At 40.2% G+C, this 21704-nt stretch overlaps 1 protein-coding gene across 1 annotated transcript in view; it reads left to right on the top strand.

Moving 5' to 3' along the window:
• The window catches only part of GTF2F2 (general transcription factor IIF subunit 2), a 159290-nt gene that overhangs the window by 9499 nt on the left and 128087 nt on the right, over positions 1 to 21704 (top strand). Inside the window, exons 2-4 of the mRNA XM_079903380.1 lie at positions 5268 to 5341; positions 15957 to 15975; positions 17208 to 17352. Coding sequence (XP_079759506.1) covers positions 5268 to 5341; positions 15957 to 15975; positions 17208 to 17352 — 238 coding nt within the window. The remainder of the gene's footprint in view (positions 1 to 5267; positions 5342 to 15956; positions 15976 to 17207; positions 17353 to 21704) is intronic.

The raw sequence follows: 21704 nt of genomic DNA, 5'->3' as shown, positions 1-21704 counted from the left end.
TGAGTTTGAAATATCTAGTGAATATTCAGATGGAGAGTTTGAGTAGGCAGTTGAATATATAAGTTGGGATTTGGAGGGGAGAGCTATAAATTTGGGAGTTGTCAATATACAGAGGGTATTTAAAGTCAAGAGATTGGATGAGATTACATAAGATTGAGTGTGGATAGAGAAGAAGAAAGGTCTGAGGACTGAAATCAGGGCCCTCTGAGGTTAAGAGGTCAGGAAGATGAGAATCTAGATGTGTGGAGACCAAAAAAGGAGAGTCCAGAGAAGTAGGAGGAAAATCCAGAGAGATTGGAGTGACGTGAAGCCAAGTAAAGAAAGTGTTTGAAGAAGGAGGAAACAGTAAGTTCTCAAATATTGTTGATAGGTCTGCAAGACGAGGACTAAACATTGGCTTGGCGATATGGCGAGCTTTTGTAACCATGGGAACCAGTTTCAGCAGAGTAGTAGCAGGGAAGCCTGTCTAGAGCAGAACAAAGTGGCAGAGGAGGAACTGTAGTCAGCCAGCAGAGACGGCTCTTCCAAGAGCTTTGCTGTAGAGAGGCAGAGAGACGGGACAGTGGCTGGAAAGAACTTCAGAGCCTGCCCTTACCAGGTGTGTGATCATGAATCACTTTGCTAACCTCCCTGTGCCTCAGTTTCCTCATTTGTAAAATGGAGACAATAAAAGGAGTGTGTGAGAGTTAAATGGTTAATATATTTAAAACATTTAAAAGAGTGCTTGTCACTTAATGTGTTAGTTATCTATTGCTATATAACATTATCACCACAGGCTCAGTAGCTTAAAATAGTGTGCATTTATTATTTCATAGTTTCTGTGGATCAGGAGTCCTGGTGTGGCTTACCTGGGTCCTCTGCTTCAGAGTCTCTCACAGGATGCAGTCCGGGTGTCAGCCAGGGCTGGACTCTCAGCTGAAGCTGTGCCTGTGGAAAGATTGTTTCCAAGGTTCCGTGGCTGGCAGAATTCAGTTCCTCTAAGGTTGTGGGACCGAGGGCCTAAATTCCCAGCTGACTGTTGGCTGGAGCCTGCCCTTAGTTTCCTGCCACATGGGCTTCGAAGCAAGACAGAGATCACAATCTGATGTAACCTAATCACAGGAGTAACATCCCATCCATCACCTTTGCCTTATTGCATCGACCAGAAGGAAGTCGCAGGTCCTGTTCTCACCCAGCGAGAGGCAGTTACCCAAAGGTGCGAATATCAGGAGGTGGGGATCATTGGGGGCCATCTTAGAGTCTTCTGCCACATTTAGTAAGCGCTCTGAGTGTTAGCTCTCACCATCATCATTGTTACTGCGATGGGGGAATGATTACGTAAAGGGAGTGGAGGAAAGGGTAGAATTGAAAGAAAGCTGTCCTTGATTAGACTACAGGGAAAAATTCAGTGCACACCTGGAGGGATTGGCCATACATAGTTCACCTGTTAAAAGGGGAAAGCAGAGTAAAGGCCCCACCTGTGGCTAAGCGGTAGATTGATTGATTGACTGACTGATTTTTTGGCCAAGCGGTATGGCATGCAGGATCTGAGTTCTCAAGGCATGCGGAGTCGAACCCGCGCCCCGTGCAGTGGAATCTCAGAGACTTAACCACAGGACTGCCAGGGAAGTCCTAAGTGGTAGATTTGGAAGTATCCTTTTGATTGTTCGTCTTTCCTCAGTGGAAGAGGAAGGAAGAAGTGTTACGTATTTGAGGAGTGAAGAGAACATGTGACCTGTCTGCAGTGGCTTTCCTACTGCAGGTGAGAATTGACCAGGGAGGTCATTAAATTGCCTGGCATCTTGAAGGGCTTACTTGATGTTAGTAGCCGTGTATTTCAAGGGAGACCGTTGAGCATGATTGTTTTTCTTCAGCTGCTCAGGTGCAAGTGTAGAGGAAGAATAGAGCACGATCAAATAAAACAATAAATAGATAAATTAATAAAATAAGTAGTAGTATAGCTTGGCTTTAATCAGGATTAGGTTCTGCCAGGCCAGTATGATGGAGGGAGTTAGGGGCAAGAGAATGGTTATAATGATGGGTTGTGAAATGTAGCTCCGTTAAAGAGAGGCGTGAGGACATAAGCAGACAGGGACAGGGTACAGATGTAGAGTCTATGATTTGAGGGATGGAAGAATTGTTGGAGTCGAAGTACTGAGGAAAGGGCCAGGAAGTTAGGAGGTGGTGGTCAGAATTGTTCCTTGAAATACAGTTTGCGGAGAGGGGTACTGTTACTGATAACGAGAAAGTTTTACAGTATGTAAATGTAGGGCTGATTTGAATCAGTAACTTGGAATATGATGAAGAAAAGCCACCATCTTTCCCCTAAAGACTTTGTGAGGGAATACAGCTTGTGATCGCTTGGTAGAGTAGGCTGCTATCTGTAGAACATAATTTTCTCTTTGTGTTAGAGTAATTGACAAGAAGGTTCCCTGGGGCTAAAAATCAAAGACAAGCAAGAAGCAAAGTCTCACTTGTTAGGCAGTATTTCAAGATTGAGGCCATGAGGGAATAATTTACATAGTTCAAGGATTCAGGGTTTTATTTGATGTTGTAACAGTATTTGTCCAGATCAGTTTCAGATCTTGTATTTAGTTCTGACAGGTAATGTTGACATTTGCTTCTTTGACTAACCAGTATCCTCTTGCTCTGACACTGTAACAGCACTTACTTAGTGCTCCCTCTTCAGTCTGTGTGATTCTAACGGCGTTGACTGTCCCTCGCCAGAGGTGTCATTGACTCAGGCTGACAGTGCAAGGATCTCATCTGTGGGTTCAGTAATAGGCCCAAAGAAGGACACATGACCTAGTCAAAGCCACGAGAGACAATTACAGTTCTGCTGGGGATTTGGGGAAGGAGAACTCTTGCTCTTCAGGAGCGGCTTTCAGCCATCTTGCTACACAAGGGGGAAGGCTGTCAAAGAAGTGAGTCAGTATGGTGAGAAGAGATGAGAGATGGTGAAAGAGGCCTGGTTACATCATTTGAGCCCTTAATCAAGCCACTTTAAAACTGCCTCTGGAATTTTTAGTTACTTTTGCCAGTAAATCCTCTGTATGACTAAGTGGGTTTTCTTCTCGTTGGTAATCAAAGGAGACCTAATAGGTAGATACAGTTAGCAGAAGGAGTTTGCCAAATCCTCTAAGCGTGCATGAATAAGTGGAGTGCAGTGTAGTTGAAACTTTAAGATGTGGAATCTTCAAAACCCCTTTTCCTTTAGGACCTTTTACATACTCTTATTTAGTTGTATAACAAAGAGAGCATGTGACCGACCTGGAGGCCTCTCGTGGCTGACACTAGCTAACCATGTTATTTCAACCCCCTGAGCCTCGGTTTTCTTATATATAGAATGAGGAGAGCGGCAGCAATTTTGCAGGGTGATTGGGAGGATTAAATGGCATAGTGGGTGTAACATGTGTAGCCCTGTACCTGACACTGTTGGCTCCCTTCCCCTTCATCTTTTCTAGCATATTGTCTGACACGGTAGTTGTTCAGTATAGTTCAGTGTAAAGAATGAACAAACACCATTAGGATCTTCTTTTATTCTTGAATTTTTACTATATCCAGAGCACTGCTGTTTGTTTGACTAATGGTCAAGTGGTTCTTTTTGCAAAAGAAATTGTGCTAGGTAGAATTTTTTTTTCCTTTCCAGCCTTGGAAGGTCTCTCTGACTCAGTTACACATTCATGTTCATGTTATCATTCCAGGATTACTGTGGGAAATAATAATGACACCTGACACTCACTGAATGCTTGTTTGTGTGAGGCATTATGCTTCATACTTCACGTGTACATATAAAGTATGGAGCATACTTTATATATATGGAGCATACATACCTTAAAAGTATGTACTGATTCCCGAGTTCAAACTACTTGTTAGAAGAAATGAGATAAGGTCCATAGTAGACATTCAGCATATATTCCCTTAATCTTTTTGAGAATGAAAACCCTTCTGATTACATATATCTAATTTCAGACACAACACAGTTAAGAACATAGATGCTGGAACCACACTGCCTGGATTTGAATCCTGGCTCCTCATTTGCTAATTATATACCCTTGGCTAAATTTTATAATCCCTGGGTGCTCCAAATTCATAATCTGGAAAATGGGGATATTCCCTGGTGTTGCAGTGGTTAGGAATCCGCCTGCCAATGCAGGGGACACGGGTTCGAGCCCTGGTCTGGGAAGATTCCACATGCCATGGAGCAGCTAAGCCCGTGTGCCACAACGACTGAGCCTGTGCTCTAGAGCTCACAAGTCACAACTACTGAGCCTGCGTGCCACAACTACTGAAGCCAGCACGCCTAGAGCCTGTGCTCCGCAACAAGAAGCCACTGTAATGAGAAGCCCGCGCACTGCAAAGAAGAGTAGTCCCCGCTCACCGCAACTAGAGAAAGCCCACATGCAGCAACGAAGACCAACGCAGCCAAAAATAAAATTAATTAATTAATTTTAAAAAAAGTTCCCTGTAGAGACGTGAGGTATAAATGTATAAAAAATGCATATAAGTGTCAGGAAAGTACTATTATATAACTGCTAGCTGTTATATTGAACAATTTCTTTTATTTCAGCAGATCCTTCATCATATTGGTCAGTTATAATCTTATACATAATAAATATATGTAAAATATATAAAAATATAAAATACAACTTTTGAATCATCTTAAGCTCAGTAGTGTCTCTAAATAATATCATGTCAGGTGGCGCCCTGGTAGTGCAGTGGTAGAGAGTCCACCTGCTGATGCAGGGCACATGGATTCGTGCCCTGGTCCGGGAAGATCCCACATGCCGCAGAGTGGCTGGGCCCGTGAGCCATGGCCACTGAGCCTGTGCATCCGGAGCCTGTGCTCTGCAATGGGAGAGGCCACAGCAGTGAGAGGCCCGCGTACCACACACACACACACACACACACACACACACACACACACAAATAATAATAATATCATGTCAGAATGTTATGCTCCTCCAAGAAGCCTCTTTTGGTAGCCTTTCTCATCTCTGAACTTTTATTGGACTTATCTGGGAACATAAGTTAGCACTTCATTATTGTTAAGTTATATGACCAGTTTTAGTTTTGTGTCATCAACTCGACTGACTTTAAACACTGAGAGCTAAAATCATTTCTTACATATCTTAGTACCTCTTTAGTGCAAAACATATAATGAGAGCTTGCTACTTAATTAGCAATTATTACAGACAAAGTATATATAGAAGCCGTATATCACTTTATGTTTAAAAAGATTTGTTAGCATCTAAAACATAGTCTAATAGTGTCTTATTTTGTTTTAGGTTCCTAAATATTTGTCACAGCAATGGACTAAAGCCCCTGGAAGAGGTGAAGTTGGGAAACTGCGGATTGCCAAGTAAGTTATTTATGAATTTTTGACATTTTATAAAACTTTTTTGAATTTTTTTGTACAAGTGCTTTTAAATGTAATTAGAGTTCTTTTGCAAACAGAGAATTTACCTGAAAAATAAGAAGTAATGAGCATGCCAAGGCTTGTCAAGAGATGATTAGGTGCCCTGTAAGGATTAGCGTACACACACACACACACACACACACACACACACACACACACACACACACACACATTCCTCTAATGAAAGGTGTAAATATCAAGTAAAATGTATTGGTAAAGCCTGTTGGCAGTGAAGAGCAGAGTATGTAGTTCCCTCATCCATCTATCCGCTCCGCATCTTTGAGGAGGTATGCTTGAGTTGGGCATAACTGGATGCACCAAGTTAAGGGCTTCAGGAGAAGGATTTTGCCATTGTGCCACCATACCTATTTACAGAGGCTTTGGAAGAGGGTAGGGAACACCTAGTAAACAATCTAAGAGTATTGTTTCCTGGTTGAGAAAATAACCTTGTTTGAAAAGGAAGCCTCCGTAGCTCAGCTGGTGTCAGCCGTAGGCCTTGTGTTCCCCTCTTACTGTCCATTCGTTCTTAATCCGGCTCTAATCAGATTTCCATGCCCACTACTCCATTCAAATGGCTCTTGTATACCACCAATATCCACCTCTTAATCACTGAGTTTTTGTTTCATAACAAACCACCCCAAAGTTTAGTGGCTTAGAACAAAACCATTTTATTAGCTTATAATTCTATGGGGCCGTTCTAGACAGTTCTGGTTAAGGCTGACCTGGCTGGTCTTCCTGGCTATAGAATGGCCTCATTTATGTGTCCGGTGGTTGGCTTGCTGTCAGCTGGGGCAGTTGCCACGTGTTTTTCATCTCCAGCGTGCTTCTTCACATGGTGGTGAAAGAGTTCCTAGTAGCAAGAGAGAGGGAAGCCCCACTACACAAGTGCTTTGCAAGCTGTGCTTGCATCATGTTTGCCAAATGTAAATGTAACTTGCAGTAGACTCTACCTCTTGATGGGATTTGAGGCAAATAATTTGTAGTCCTAAAATTTTTTTTTTTTTACAATCTACCACATCCACATTCTTTTTTTTTTTTAAGTTTTTAAAAAATTTTATTTTATTTTATTTTTGGCTGTGTTGAGTCTTCGTTGCTGTGCGCGGGCTTTCTCTAGTTGCAGAGAGCAGGGGCTACTCTTCGCTGTGGTGCGCAGGCTTCTCATTGCATTGGCTTCTCTTGCTGTGGAGCACGGGCTCTAGGCGCGCGGGCTTCAGTAGTTGTGGCACGTGGGCTCAGTAGTTGTGGCACTTGGACTCTAGAGCGCAGACTCCGTAGTTGTGGCACACGGGCTTAGTTGCTCTGCGGCATGTGGGACCTTCCCAGACCAGGGCTCAAACCCGTGTCCCCTGCGTTGGCAGGCGGATTCTTAACCCCTGCATCACCAGGGAAGCCCCTACCACATCCACATTGTTAAATCTAAGAGTCAACTAGCAGCTCTTCTCAATTGACCTTCAACAGAATTTGACATAGTTGATCACTTCTACCCTCAAACCCTTTTTTTTCACCTCACTTCTGAGACATCACTCTCTTGCTGGCTCCTTCTCATCTTCTCAATTTCTAAATGTCATTTGGACACCCTCTGGGTTTTGTTCTTTGGAGGAGCAATCCTGTGTTCTTGGATGATGTCATGTCTTTAAAGTAAGAAGCTTTGATACTTTCATGGTTTATGCCCTAAATATCAATATTTTTGTTCTTTATCTTACTTGCATTTGTTTCAGACAGATCTTTTAATTCTTCCTTTTGTTTTCACAAGGTATTTATTGGAAATGGGCATGCTTTTATATCCAAAGTTCTAATGTTAGGTAGAGAGAAGTAACATCTTCTTTTCTTAAGAAACAGCTACACGTTTCATAGCAGAACTGGGCTTAAATTCAGTCCTTTGAGTGGTAAGAAAACTCCGACAGGTTCCAGTGCCAGCTCTGTCACTTACTATCAGTGAGACTTTGGACAGATACTCAGTCTTCTGAGTTTAGATTCGCTACCTTTCCCTACCATGAATATTGCATTCCTGAAAACCTCTGTGTGAAGAAAATACCTAGTTGAGGAATGTAAAATCTTTTGGTGTGGGGAGGAGGGAGCTGGTATGGGAAACAGAGTTAAAGGAGCCAAGCTCTAGGGAAACCTATGTAAGCGCTAAGTGCTGCTTTCGTCCCTAAGGTAAATATTAAAGATAGCATGCTAAATAAACAGTAGTGGGTGTGCTGTGATCACCTTTTCTTGATCACCCTTTGTTTGGAAGAAAATTTCAAGCTTGTCCTTAGTTTAAAGCAGATGTTTTATATAGTTACATCTAATATGCATAGGGAGGCCGTATCCCTAGGTCGTGACCAGTTTACATGTTTTACAGCGCTGGTTTACATATTTTTCCTGTGTAATTATTAATAGTGTTCACTCTCCAGAGTGTCCTGGTTTTGGCAATAAACTGTATGTTTGCCCTTAATATTAACAGATGTGTGTATGTGTATTTTATATGTAAATAAAAAATCTAGCAGATTTTCTACCTAACATGAAATATAATCTTGCCGTGTAGAACTAGATGCTTTTAATGGTGGGAACAGATTTTTAGTAGTTGGTATCCTAAGATTGCTATGGAAATGCTTGAAAACAGCTTGTTCTAGAGTAGGTCTACTGGCTATCTTATTTATGTTTCTAATTTACTTAGTTTTCATTCTTCTTACTGATTACTAGGTTCACTATTAAACAAGTGTAGGATGAGCAAGGAGTGGCTTAGCAGTGCCTGTGACTAAGTTATCAATACTTTAATTTCAGCTAAATATAACTCATCAAGGTTTTGTGGCTATAAACAGAAGCCTCCATTGATAGATGATTGTTGTTGAGAATGAAGTGGGATGATAACCCCACTCTTCTTTGCCAGTGAGCTTCCAGAGCAAACACTGTGTTCAGTTTTTAGTGCTGCACTTAGAGACATGGACAAATAAGTTCATTCAGTGGAGTGAGACGAGGACAATGAGAAAACTAAAATCAATTTCCTGTGAGGAACGTTTGAAGGCACGATGGCTGTTTAATAAGAGAAGACTTAGGGCAAACCAGTGAAACTGTCTTCAAGTATTTTTAAAGACTAGAAGATGTATGATCAATTATTTTTTTTTTGGCGGTACGCGGACCTCTCACTGTTGTGGCCTCTCCCGTTGCGGAGCACAGGCTCCGGACGCGCAGGCTCAGCAGCCATGGCTCACGGGCCCAGCCACTCCGCGGCACGTGGGATCTTCCCGGACCGGGGCACGAACCCATGTCCCCTGCATCGGCAGGCAGACTCTCAACCACTGCACCACCAGGGAAGCCCTATGATCAACTATTGATCCTTAGAGGCAGATTAACCATTTGGTGGGTTATCTGTGTGGTTGAAAAAACGTATATTTGGGTAAAAAATGAAAAATACCTAAGGTTTTAAAAAGGCAGTGTGGTATACCGATAATGAGTATGGACTCAGGAGTCAGTCAGCTCTGGGCTTTATCCGGGCCTTGTCATTTACCAGCTGTGTGACTTTGGGGAAGTTGCTTATTACCCTCTCTGTTTCCTCATCTGTGAAAAGGAGATGGTATTAATACCTCATAGGCTAAGTGCATGTAAAATACTCCGTAAGTGTTCACCTGCTGTCATGCCCCACACCCCACAGAGCACAGGCAGTAGACCCTGCATCATGTCTGGCGCCTCCCCTCCCCGTCAGCTCTCCCAGAGTTAAGCAGCAACACCAGCTTGCTGTGCAGTAGGCCAGAAGCTAGGGAGAAATACATGGTGTGGACGCTGATTCCAGCAGAGACAGGCACTGTGGAGTAAAGGAATCAAGAGAGGCAGAGGGGAGGGGAACACATGCTGCTGGGAATGCAGCTCTTCCCAAATTTGGTTCTTTCAATACCTGAAAAAAGGAGAGTCCAGAATAAGATGAGAGTAACAGCTTCTCTTAACAGTTGGTAACATTTGGGCCATTTTCGTCAAGCAATTCATGCCATGTCCCTAAATCACTGTACTTGGACTATTCTTATACCTTTGGACATCTGATGTGTACTGTATTTTAATTGGTTTATAGTTTTGCTTTAGTTTGTTTAATTTTAAAACCAGCCTTTCTACATTACCATCCTGCCTCAGCAAACTTCAGTTTTCAAAATGTTTGATATATGTCCTATTTTACTCACAGTCATACAGTTTGTACTAATACAGCTTCTTTCAGAGACGTTTAATTTCTTGTTTTATTTCTAAACACACTTAACTTCCAAGGTCATATCGGGGCCCACTAATAATAGAAAATATGCAAATAAAAACATATATGTATATCAATGCACATATATATATACACACATATACGTATATAATACACACACATAGGCACAGATACACATTGCTGATCAAAACAAAGTGGAATAATAATCCTACTGTTTCCTCTGCCGGTTAGTTCACAGTGCAAGCATTATGTTCAGTTCTTGGTGCTGCCCTTACAGAAAGACACTGAGAGACTCAATTTATCATCATTTATTCTGATGTTCAAATTGTCCAAAGTTTAGCCAATGGAAGCTCCTTCTAGCTGGCACTCATGATCTTTGTTTTCTTTATTGTGGTAAAGAATACATATAAAATTTACCACCTTAACCATTTTTAAGTGTACAGTTCAATAGTGTATGTCCCATAGACTTTGGGCATGTCTTCATCATTCTTTGAGTACTTACTTTTTGTTAAGGAAAGATGTTTTAGACTCATCTTGTACATTTCTGTCTGAGCCCTAGAGGCAGTCATTTCTCCGAAGAGGCTTGGTTTCCTCTCGAGGAAAATGGGATTTGGAAACTAAGCTCCGGATACCACAGGTGCTCATGGCTGCTCCCAGGCCCTCTAAGTGGCTGTGTATGTACACACACATACCTCTAGGTCTGCATTTATTTTTATATTTACATGTGTTGAAGATCATGAATTTATACCAATACCCAGCTCCAGTTCAGCACTACAGGGTGTGTTCTAGTTTCCTCCCTTTTCATATTCGTACCTCTTTTCTGAAAGTGAGAAACCTGGTTCCTGTTATTCTTAATATATTCACTTATTTGTTCAGGCCTTTGTTCTTTCTTGTTCAGAGTCCCCCACTTCTCCCCGCATTGGTGATTGCCCTCCTCACCCTCCTTGCGCTATAGCAACCCTTGTTAGGCTGTTGTTAACCCTTGCTGCCCTCCACAGGGATGCTCTCCTCAGCCCTTCTAGGCTTCCACCCCCTGTTGTGAGGCTGCCCTCTCCTCAAAGGCATGCCTCCTTACCCTGCTGGGGCTCCAATAGCCTGTTTCAGTCTGTCCTTCCATGTGGATGCCCTCGCCTCACTAGGCTCTGACCCATTTCTTGTTGAGCTGTTCTGTTATGGGGTGCCCTCCTTTACCCCATGGGCTCTGGCACCTTGCCCCGGCCTGCCCTCTCTACCCCAGGCGCTTCCTTTCCACTTGGGCTATGACTGCTCTGCTCAACCCACTCTGCAGATGCCTACCTTGCTTGGCCTCCCCTATTGGTTTTTGAGCTATATTGTTCAAGAAGGGGACATATGAATAGGAATTCAAAATGAAACAAAACAAAAACCACAAAAAATCCTGTGGGAGCACAGCGTTATTATTATTATTATTTGGTTGGTTTTCTTATCCTGAAGAAGCAGGTGATTTATTGGTTATCAGTGATTAGTGAAAAGTCTGGCCCCATTGGTGTCAAATCTAAGATGTATTTTAAGAGTGTAAGAAAAAGGAAAGACATTAATTTTTTTTAAAAAAGGCAAGAGGTTGGGGCTTCCCTGGTGGTGCAGTGGTTGAGAGTCTGCCTGCCGATGCAGGGGACGTGGGTTCGTGCCCCGGTCCGGGAAGATCCCACCTGCCACGGAGCGGCTGGGCCCATGAGCCATGGCCTCTGAGCCTGCGCTTCCGGAGCCTGTGCTCCGCAACGGGAGAGGCCACAACAGTGAGAGGCCTGTGTACCGCATAAATAAATAAATAAAATTTAAAAAAAAAAAGAAAAAGGCAAGAGGAACGAGGTTGGAGTCGAAAGAAGTATCTGTGGAGTATTGAGAAACAGACTCAGAGTAACGAGAAACATTATGAGACTTTCAGTGAAAGGGTGGGCCAGGTGTTTACTTCATCCATTTCTGAAGCCATTACTGTGTTTTACAATAGTGGATGTTTATAACTTTGACCACAGATCATCATGGGAAGGGTATATTTTAGTTGTAATGTAGAATGACAAAAGGTCATGTATACTTCATACATTCATATACCAAGACAAAGCAATACATAATCCTTTTAAAATAAATTTTAAGTTTTCAAGGGTTAATATTTATTCTAGAAAATTAACTCATCCAGAGTTGATCAATCTCTTATCATTCCAACTAAGGTGCTATTATATTATATACAGTTGTCCCTTGAACAATAAGAGTTTGAGCTGCACAGGTCCACTGATTACATGGGTTTTTTTCAGTCAGTATATGCTACAGTTCCACACGTTTGCTGTTGGTTGAATCCATGGACATGGAACCATGAACATAGAGGGTGTTGTCTGCCCTAACCCCTGCATTGTTCAAGGGTCAACTGTATATGAAAAGGAAGTTGACCTCCCCTCCTGTGTTTCCTAATTGCATCTAGGTGATTTCTAGTCACTGACAGGAAATGGCAGCATGATCTTTAATCCATCCTTTTTCCTTTGCTGCCCACTTTCAGTCATTTCCTCTTCTATCAGTGGTTTTTTTTTTTTTTAATCTGTATTGGAGTATAATTGCTTTACAATGGTGTGTTAGTTTCTGCTTTATAACAAAGTGAATCAGTTATACATATACATATGTTCCCATATCTCTTCCCTCTTGGGTCTCCCTCCCTCCCACCCTCCCTATCCCACCCCTCCAGGCGGTCACAAAGCACTGAGCTGGTCTCCCTGTGCTATGCGGCTGCTTCCCGCTAGCTATCTACCTTACGTTTGGTAGTGTATATATGTCCATGCCTCTCTCTCACTTTGTCACAGCTTACCCTGCCCCCTCCCCATATCCTCAAGTCCATTCTCTAGTAGGTCTGTGTCTTTATTCCTGTCTTACCCCTAGGTTCTTCATGACATTTTTTTTTCTTAAATTCCATATATATGTGTTAGCATACGGTATTTGTCTTTCTCTTTCTGACTTACTTCACTCTGTATGACACACTCTAGGTCCATCCACCTCATTACAAATAGCTCAATTTCGTTTCTTTATATGGGTGAGTCATAATCCATTGTATATATGTGCCACATCTTCTTTATCCATTCATCCGATGATGGACACTTAGGTTGTTTCCATCTCTGGGCTATTGTAAATAGAGCTGCAATGAACATTTTGGTACATGAGTCTTTTTGAATTATGGTTTTCTCAGGGTATATGCCCAGTAGTGGGATTGCTGGGTCATATGGTAATTCTATTTGTAGTTTTTTAAGGAACCTCCATACTGTTCTCCATAGTGACTGTACCAATTCACATTCCCACCAGCAGTGCAAGAGTGTTCCCTTTTCTCCACACTCTCTCCAGCATTTATTGTTTCTAGATTTTTTGATGATGGCCACACTCCTCCTTGAATTCTACAGCTGTCTGGTTCAGGCCTTCATTACTTTTTATATGCGTTTCTGCATTAACCTCAGTTCAATTCAGTAAACATTACGTGAGTGCCTTCTGTGTCTTTCCCTTTGCTTTGCCTACAGTGCCTCTCTCTTAGGGTAGCTAAATTCAGTTCCTCTACAAGGAAAGTTCTGGAGAGATAGGGAAGGGACTGTAGTGAATTCAGTGCCTGACTGTCTGCATGTTGAGGGGATTGTTGTCATGCTGAATTGGGAGCACATTGTTGCCAGATCTTCCGCTCTTGTAAGAGAAGCTGGAAATTCATTATTTTTATGTGAAATCTTAAACTTTTTTCACCTCGCTTCTAGGTACTTCCCCAACAAAAAGAAGATTGACATTGTATTTTAATGTATGAAAGACTGCGAATTCCTACAGTAAACAAATCTCTGTAAGAATCTGGAATCCTTAGTCTGGCCTAAAAGGCTCTTTACCGCTTGACTCCAACCTACCGTTCACTGATGTTAGAAGGACTATGCTGGATACTTTCTCATTTCTGGTGTTTAGTTGGATTCTTCTCTTAGCCTGGAATGGCCACTTGTTGTTGATCTCATCCCCCACTCAGTTCATCTTTTCCTAGCTTTCACATCTGCATTTCCATGACAGTTTGTTATACCTCTGTCTTGAAGTTATTGTCCTGTTTGTAGTTGTTCATGGATTGGAGCTTTTTTTTCTTTTCATTAGACTGGGACCTTCTTGAGGATAAAGACCTATACTCATACTATACCATGCACTTGTCACAGTGCCTAGTGGATGTATAGCAGACACTTAATGACAGTGAATGACTGAACCACTGAAGGAAGACAGGTTGGAACTCAGCCGGGTGTTATGGAGAACTAGTAGTTTTCTAACTGGTCTTCATATCCATTCTATGTATATTTTCTGATGTCAGTTTCTTGGAACATGTCTTTGTACTTGTTACACTTTGGTTCAAACAATGCTTGTAGCTCTCCATTGCCTAAAGAGTGAAGTCCATGCTCTGTGCTGTGATATTCAAGATCTTATATGGTCTGGCCCCATTTCTCCTTTATAGTTCATCTCCTACTATTCTTTACTTTGTACTTTCCCTCCCAGCCAAATCTGATCACATTTTCCTGGCTTTGCTTAGCAATTTACTTTGCTTTTTTTTTTTGGCCCTGTCACGAAGCATGCAGGATCTTAGTTCCCCCGACCTGAGATCAAACCTGCATCCCCTGCAGTGGAAGTGCAGAGTCTTAACCACTCGACCGCCAGGAAAGTCCCACTTAGCTATTTACTTTTTTTTTTTTTTAACATCTTTATTGGAGTATAATTGCTTTACAATGGTGTGTTAGTTTCTGCTTTATAACAAAGTGAATCAGTTATACATATACATATGTTCCCATATCTCTTCCCTCTTGCGTCTCCCTCCCTCCCACCCTCCCTATCCCATCCCTCTAGGTGGTCACAAAGCACCGAGCTGATCTCCCTGTGCTATGCGGCTGCTTCCCACTAGCTATCTGTTTTACATTTGATACTATAGCTCAAAAGCTGCCTCTTGTTGAGCCAGTCCTTAACTCTTAAAATGGAAGAAGTGGTGTACTCCTACCTAATCCTAGCACATTGTGGCTCTCTTAATTAAAATTAAAATTTATCTCACTTTATAGTTATGGATTTAGCTTTTTTTTTTTTTTTTGTGGTATGCGGGCCTCTCACTGTTGTGGCCTCTCCTGTTGTGGAGCACAGGCTCTGTGGTCACGGCTCACGGGCCCAGCCGCTCCACGGCATGTGAGGTCTTCCCGGACCAGGGCGTGAACCCGTGTCTCCTGCATTGGCAGGCAGACTCTCAACCACTGCGCCACCAGGGAAGCCCCTGGATTTAGCTTTTATATCTTCTGCTGCCTGGGGATAGGGGCCTTCCACTCAGTACTTTGCAGGTATTTAATACATGATTTTTTTTTAATTAGGCTATTATTAGGGTGTACATTGATCCCATATTTATTAAAAAAAGAAAAATTAAAAAATGTAATTCAAATAAATTAAAAATCGTATGGAAGGATATTTACTGGGGATAGCAGTAGATGTTAACAGTAGAATCTTGGCTAATTTAAAACTTTTGGCTTGTCTGTAATAAAATTATTTCTACATGGGCATATATTATTTTTATAGCAGAGAAAATTGCTTATAATTTAAAAATAATTTTTGATCTTTAAGATTTTGTTAGGTAAGTGAAACTTCTTCAGCTAGACAAAATAAATAGTAAAATTTGTTGAAGTTCTATATATCTGGTATTAAATATGCCATTCACATGCTGCTGAATGCTAAAAATACTCAGAGGGCTACTCTGGTGGCGCAGTGGTTAAGAATCCGCCTGTGAATGCAGGGGACACGGGTTCGAGCCCTGGTCCGGGAAGATCCCACATGCCGTGGAGCAGCTAAGCCCGTGCGCCACAACTCCTGAGCCTGTGCTCTAGAGCCCACAAGCCACAACTACTAAGCTTGTGTGCCACAACTACTGAAGCCAGCATGCCTAGAGCTGTGCTCTGCAGCAAGAGAAGCCACTGCAATGAGAAGCCCGCACACCACAACGAAGAGTAGCCCCTGCTCGCTGCAACTAGAGAAAGCCCGTGCGCAGCAACGAAGACCCAATGCAGCCAAAAATAATAAATAAATAATAAATTAAAATACTCAGAAATTAAAATAAGAATTGTAATAAGACCATTATTTGGATAAAATATTATTAGGTCAGGTTGTAATAGTGTTAAGAGACACAAACTCATAATATCTAAAATACTCATGTGGGATTAATGTGTATTTGTTTTTCCTATAGGATTACAAATAGAATAGTTTAGGAGAGCCAAGGATAAATATTAGTTAATCTCTGTAAATGTAATATTTTTATGTAAATATGAAGTAGCATTATTTCTTTTAGTTCTTAGCTTACATTTGAAAAAAATATGAAATTAAATAAGTGAAAATTTTTTCTTTCCTCTCTTTCAGAAATCAAGGAAGGACCGAGGTAAGATTATTTCTGTGGAAATTTTATTTAAAACATTAGATTATTTTACTATGCATTAGTAATAGTAAAGAGAGGGTAGTGTTTGCATTCTGGAGAACTCCACATCAAGCTGGTGGCTGGTCAGGAACACATACTAGTATAAATGCCTCTCTTGTGTGAATGAATAGGCTCCTTTCTAGTTGTTCATGCTTAGCATTTTTCTCCTTTGACCTAAATATCCCCTCTCTGGTACTATGAAAGTTAGTATTGTTTCAGTAATACTTTAAACATTATTTCAGGTTGGCAAATGCATTTGATTTGGATTTTTGAAGCCTTTAGATTTTGACCCATTAAGTCCAGGACATAATTTGCAGTACCTTTCGCATAGTAGAGAGACATTTAATAATACTTCATAATCTTTCTACGTGGTTAAGAGATCAGTGTGTTAAGTTTATAAATCCCTTTGATGTAAAATTCGGGGAGATATGGTAAAAATCATTTTGAAAGAACACCTACTGTGTCTTTTTATTCTAAACCTCAATATTGAGTTATCTTTACGAATATTTAGTTGTATTTGTTGAAATATTCAAAAGTAAAACAGCACCGTGTACTCATACAGTTACTGGATCTAAAAAGAAAGACATCCTCTGCTTATGGGAGTGTTTAAGCTTCCTGAGTAAATAGCTCACTTCCCCCTGCTTCAAGTACAGTCGCTTTCTTAATACTTTTAAAATGTTCGGTCATTCAGCGAACAGTGTTTTCCTTCTGTGTGCCAGGCATTTTGCTAGGAGATGGATGGATGAATGGATGAATGGATGGATAGATCTGTCTGTCTGTCTGTCTATCTATCTATCTGTCAGTCTATCCATCCATCCATCCACCTAATACTTATCTAATTTATTTAGGGGTATAAATATAACAAGACATGGTTTCTTCCTTGACCTCAGACACCTTAGGAAAAAAATTTATTTCTATTTTGTAAATAGAAGTTTTTCCAGCCATAGACCAGAGAAAACATTTGAAAGCTGTCTATATAATGGTAGATTAGCCCCATTAGTCTGAGAAAAGGGGATAGATTCTCCTATTAGGACTAATTATTAAAAATTTTTTGATAAAGTTTTTAAAAAATGCTTAATAAAATGACTGGAAAAGATTCACATTAAAAAAGTATTTGATTTATAGTTAGAATTTCTGTACAGATACTTTGAATATAGAAATCTATTGTAATAAGCTCTGGTTAATGTGTCTCCTAGGTGTCATTTACTTTGAATGAGGATCTTGCAAACATTCATGATATTGGCGGGAAACCAGCTTCAGTCAGTGCTCCTAGAGAACATCCATTTGTCTTGCAAAGTGTTGGAGGACAGACATTAACGGTGTTTACTGAGAGCTCATCAGGTAAGTGGGAAGAGAATTATTTAAATGCAATTCCTGTACATGTTGTGTAGATTTTCTCTCTCAGCGCATACTCTAAGGTCATTACCAGGGCTGTTCTACCTGTTGTTCTTTCTACCTCTTACTCATATCATACTACTTCTTTGCGCTAAGTACTTTCCTGTGACTGATGAAATTTTGGCTGTTACTGGAAGGGTTTAATTTCCATTTGGGGCATGAAGAAATAGAACAAAGCAGATGGAAGAGTGTGGTGCATCAAGCTGTCTTCTAGGATGTTGAGGAAACAGTATTATGAGTTTTGCCAAGATAAGGTCATCCTTGCCTGTTTTGGTAAATTAATATTCAGTAACTATAAGTTGTGTTTTAAAAAGTACTGCTGAATATTAGGGAATATTTAGTCAAACTAGAGGGAATATTTTGGCTCTTGCATGCTTTCTATACTTTTTAATGCATAGGAATTAATTTCTTTTCATTGGTGTCAACTTCTAAGAAAACTGTGTATAGTTTTTACTTTTGTGTGTTTGCTCTCAGATGTTTTAACAGTTCAGTAAATCAGAGCAGGTGTTTCAGTTTGTGAATTAAATATAAAGGGAACTTTTTTTGTGGCATATGTAAGAGTATATGTTTATTTTCATTGTTTCTTGGTTTTAAGCTTCACTGAATTTAGCATATTAGTAGTAAAGCAGCAGGCCACCTCACTTTAACAGAACTAATTTCTCTTACCTGATTCAGAAAGTTTATTGGTTGTTTAAAAGAAAAACATCCATGGTTTTGTTGTATTTTCATTAAACATTACAAAGAAAGCTGTAAGATTGAGGACACGGGGAGGGGGAAGGGTAAACTGGGACGAAGTGAGAGAGTGGCATGGACTTATATATACTACCAAATGTAAAACAGATAGCTAGTGGGAAGCAGCCGCATAGCACAGGGAGATCAGCTCGGTGCTTTGTGACCACCTAGAGGGGTGGGATGGGGGGGGTGGGAGGGAGACGCAAGACAGAGGACATATGAGGACGTATGTTTATGTATAGCTGATTCACTTTGTTATACAGCAGAAACTAACACACCATTGTAAGGCAATTATACTCCGATAAGATGTTAGAAAAAAAATAGCTGTAAGAAATTATAATATGTTAAGAACATTATTGTTTAAATAGAGTATACAGTTGATCCTTGAAAAATGGGAAGGTTAAGGGCAGCAGCCCTCACAGAGTTGAAAATGCGCATGTAATTTACAGGGGGCTCTCTATCCAAGCTTCCTCCATATCTGTGGTTCTGTGTGCTCAAACGTAACAACTGTAGATTGTGTAGTACTGTAGTATTTACCATTGAGAAAAATCCACATATAAGTAGACCTGTGCAGTTCAGACCCATGTTGTTCAGGCGTCACCTGTACTCAGATACATTTTTTGTGGTGTCTTGGATTGCCAATAGCTGCATAAATTGATGTCAAAAAAATTAGTCTTGTTTTTCCCCCTGGGACGTAGAATTTAAAAAATGGTAAGGTAAAAGATTTGTATTATTACATTATTCTGTTACCATAATAATTTGTAGTGTAATATTATGGGAAGTAGAAAACGTTAAACGTATGCATTTTCTCCTGGAGAAGATTCAGCCATTCAACAAATATTTATTGTATGCTGCGTTGTGCAGGGCATAGCATAGGCACATCCAAGGAATCTGAATTAGTCTTGCAACTGATGGGATTTAATAAGACCTATTGAACCTGTGAGGTTTTCTCTACTTTTGTGTGTGTCCCTGGAGTAGAAGAGGTGTTGGCACCAATATGATAAAAAGGAAGCAGTCTGGAAAAAAGCTTGAGGTAGGAAAACTTGAGCTTCCTTGGTAGAAAAAGGTGCCCTATTTCAGATTTTTTACCTCTTATCAAGTTGCTCATTTTTCCAAAGCATGATTCATTGCTGGTACGTATACAGAGGACAGTGGTTTAGAAAGCTAAGGTTTGTTACCCTCAAAATTAATCTTTCATTTCTAATCTCATAAATCCTTTAGTTAGCATTGTGATCTTTTTGAACATTTTGTATTCACATTTCTGGTTACAGTGTACTCCAAAGTGAACATGATATTATAAGGATTATCTTGCCAGGAATATGGAAAAAGATCAAGATTGTCATCCTTCTTCTGGAGTTTGTACAATATGTTCTTGCTTTGTAGAACTGTGACAATACAAGTACAGGTCTAAGTTGCTATTAAATGGTGCACTATAAGGGAGGTCTTTGCTGCCTAATCTCAGTCATTTCTGTTTCATGTCATTGTTCCTTAACTCTCTTTGCACCTTTTTAGGCCTTAATTTCCTTATTTATGAAATACAGATAATAGTTATTTACGTTAGTGCATAAATATGAATATATTTAAAACACTTTGAATAATACTTGGTATATAGTACATGCTCAGTAACTATTAGCTGTTATTACTATTATTAATATTAGATTTTACCTTTAAACACTTTAGGTTTCAAATGTATTTTAAGGTGTGTGCATGCATTTTACCTATATCTGGGTGTATATCACTTGATAAAATTCAACCAGAAGAGATTTTTATGTTCAGTGTTTTTAATTGTCTGGAGGACCAGGAAAAATGCTCTAGAATCGTTAACGGTTCATTTCCTTTTCTGAGCCTCGCGTCATTTGCTATTTCTACTCATTAAGGTATCAGTTGTACAGCTGGGTTCCTTGGCTCTCTAGGAAGTCATAAATAGACAACAGGGACTCTGTGACTGCTGTGACATGTTTAAAATGCTAGCTAAGTGTATATCTGCATGTTTTTCTGCAGGACAGGACCCTAGCTTTCATTGGGGTCTCAGAGGGATCTGGGACCCAAAAAAGCTGAAGAGCCACCACTCTAGTATTAGCTTGGTTTGTCATGAACCTGCCAAAGTGTAAGTGACTGAGTCATCTTACAATGAGCAAGCCATTTATTTTACATTGAAATATACATGGAGGCGGACATTATCCTGAATATTTTTCCATTTTTCTCTCAAGCATAGAACTGTACCTTCTTATTAAAAAAAATTGCTTTTCTGGGCTCTTTATTTCTTTTTACTAGTGCCCAGGTCTATAAAACAGAATTTTATGAGAAAAGATTAGACCTTCACTTAAGTTCAGTGTGTTGAGTTTAATTTTAATAGCTTTATTTTCTCAGTTAACATACTTTTGTCGGTTTTTGAGAGACCTCTTTTGAGCCAGTTTTTCTAATGGTTGAATTCTAAATATTTGAGTGTCTTTGGGGTGATGGGGTTAGAGGGGCCTGATGATATGTTTTACAATGCTTTCTCCTTAATTAAAACAATCTGCATTTTATGAGCATTTGATGAACACAATTCATTTGTTTCTAGTTGAGCATTCGTATCTCAGAGAATGGGTTTCATTTTTTTTTTTTGGGGGGGGGTTTCATTTTTAAGGGCCATTTAGATTAGCCCTTCTTCCACCTCCAGATTTCTCCGTGAAATTCCAGATAATCTATTTTCTCTATTAAATATTTCCATGGGGATCTCTATTAGCTTATCTCTCTACCCTCATCTACATGGAAAAGCCTCATGTGTTTGGCCTTTTTTTTTTGTTTTCCTTGGGTCTTCAGTTTAGTATTTTTATCTACTATTTTCTGGTAACCAGATAACTTCTGTTTCTTTTGTCCTTTGTATGACTACCTTTGCTCAAACTTATGTTTTCATTTTACAATTGCCAATTCTAGACTAAAAGTTGTTCAACAGATATTTTTGATGCTAGGCTCTACGCTAGAATAAGACTTGCCTGTCCAGTTGGGCAACTGATATGTGAAAAAATAATTGCTACAGAAAGTGCTCTGTTAGAGTTATGTACAAAAAAGAGTATGTACTTTGCCTGAAGGAAATGGGAGAGGCTTCAAAAGTGGAGAAAATATTTGAACTGGACCTCAAATATATGAATAAGTGCACATCAATAGGAGGGAAGAAAGTGAAGATAAAATTTATTTCTCTCACCTTCAAGTATCCTATTCTTCACTTAGCTTTCTGCTACCTGTCATACTCTGTCATCATCTAAAATCCGTTCAATGGTCCTGGTTAGGTCAAAGCAAAAAAGCTCAGTTGTGGATTTCATAGTCTAGTTTAGAGATGAAAATCTTTGTACTGGTACAGTGGCAGTGGAAAAGAGGGCTCCTGTTCTAGAGATATTAGAGGAAATTTGACAGCTTTTGGTGATGAATTGACTGGGCAGGGACTGGAAGAGTGAGAGGTCTAGAATGGTTTCCAAGCTTCTTTGACTTGAGAATCTGGTTGAATGGTGAGACCATTACTGAGTTAGAAAGTATTGGAAGAAATGGGCAGGCTTGGAGCTGATAGAGACAAGGTGACTTTTTTG

Source organism: Stenella coeruleoalba (assembly GCF_951394435.1).
Source record: "Stenella coeruleoalba genome assembly, chromosome: 18".
Classification (NCBI taxonomy): Eukaryota; Metazoa; Chordata; class Mammalia; order Artiodactyla; family Delphinidae; genus Stenella; species Stenella coeruleoalba.
This window is presented reverse-complemented; position numbering and strand designations above follow the sequence as displayed.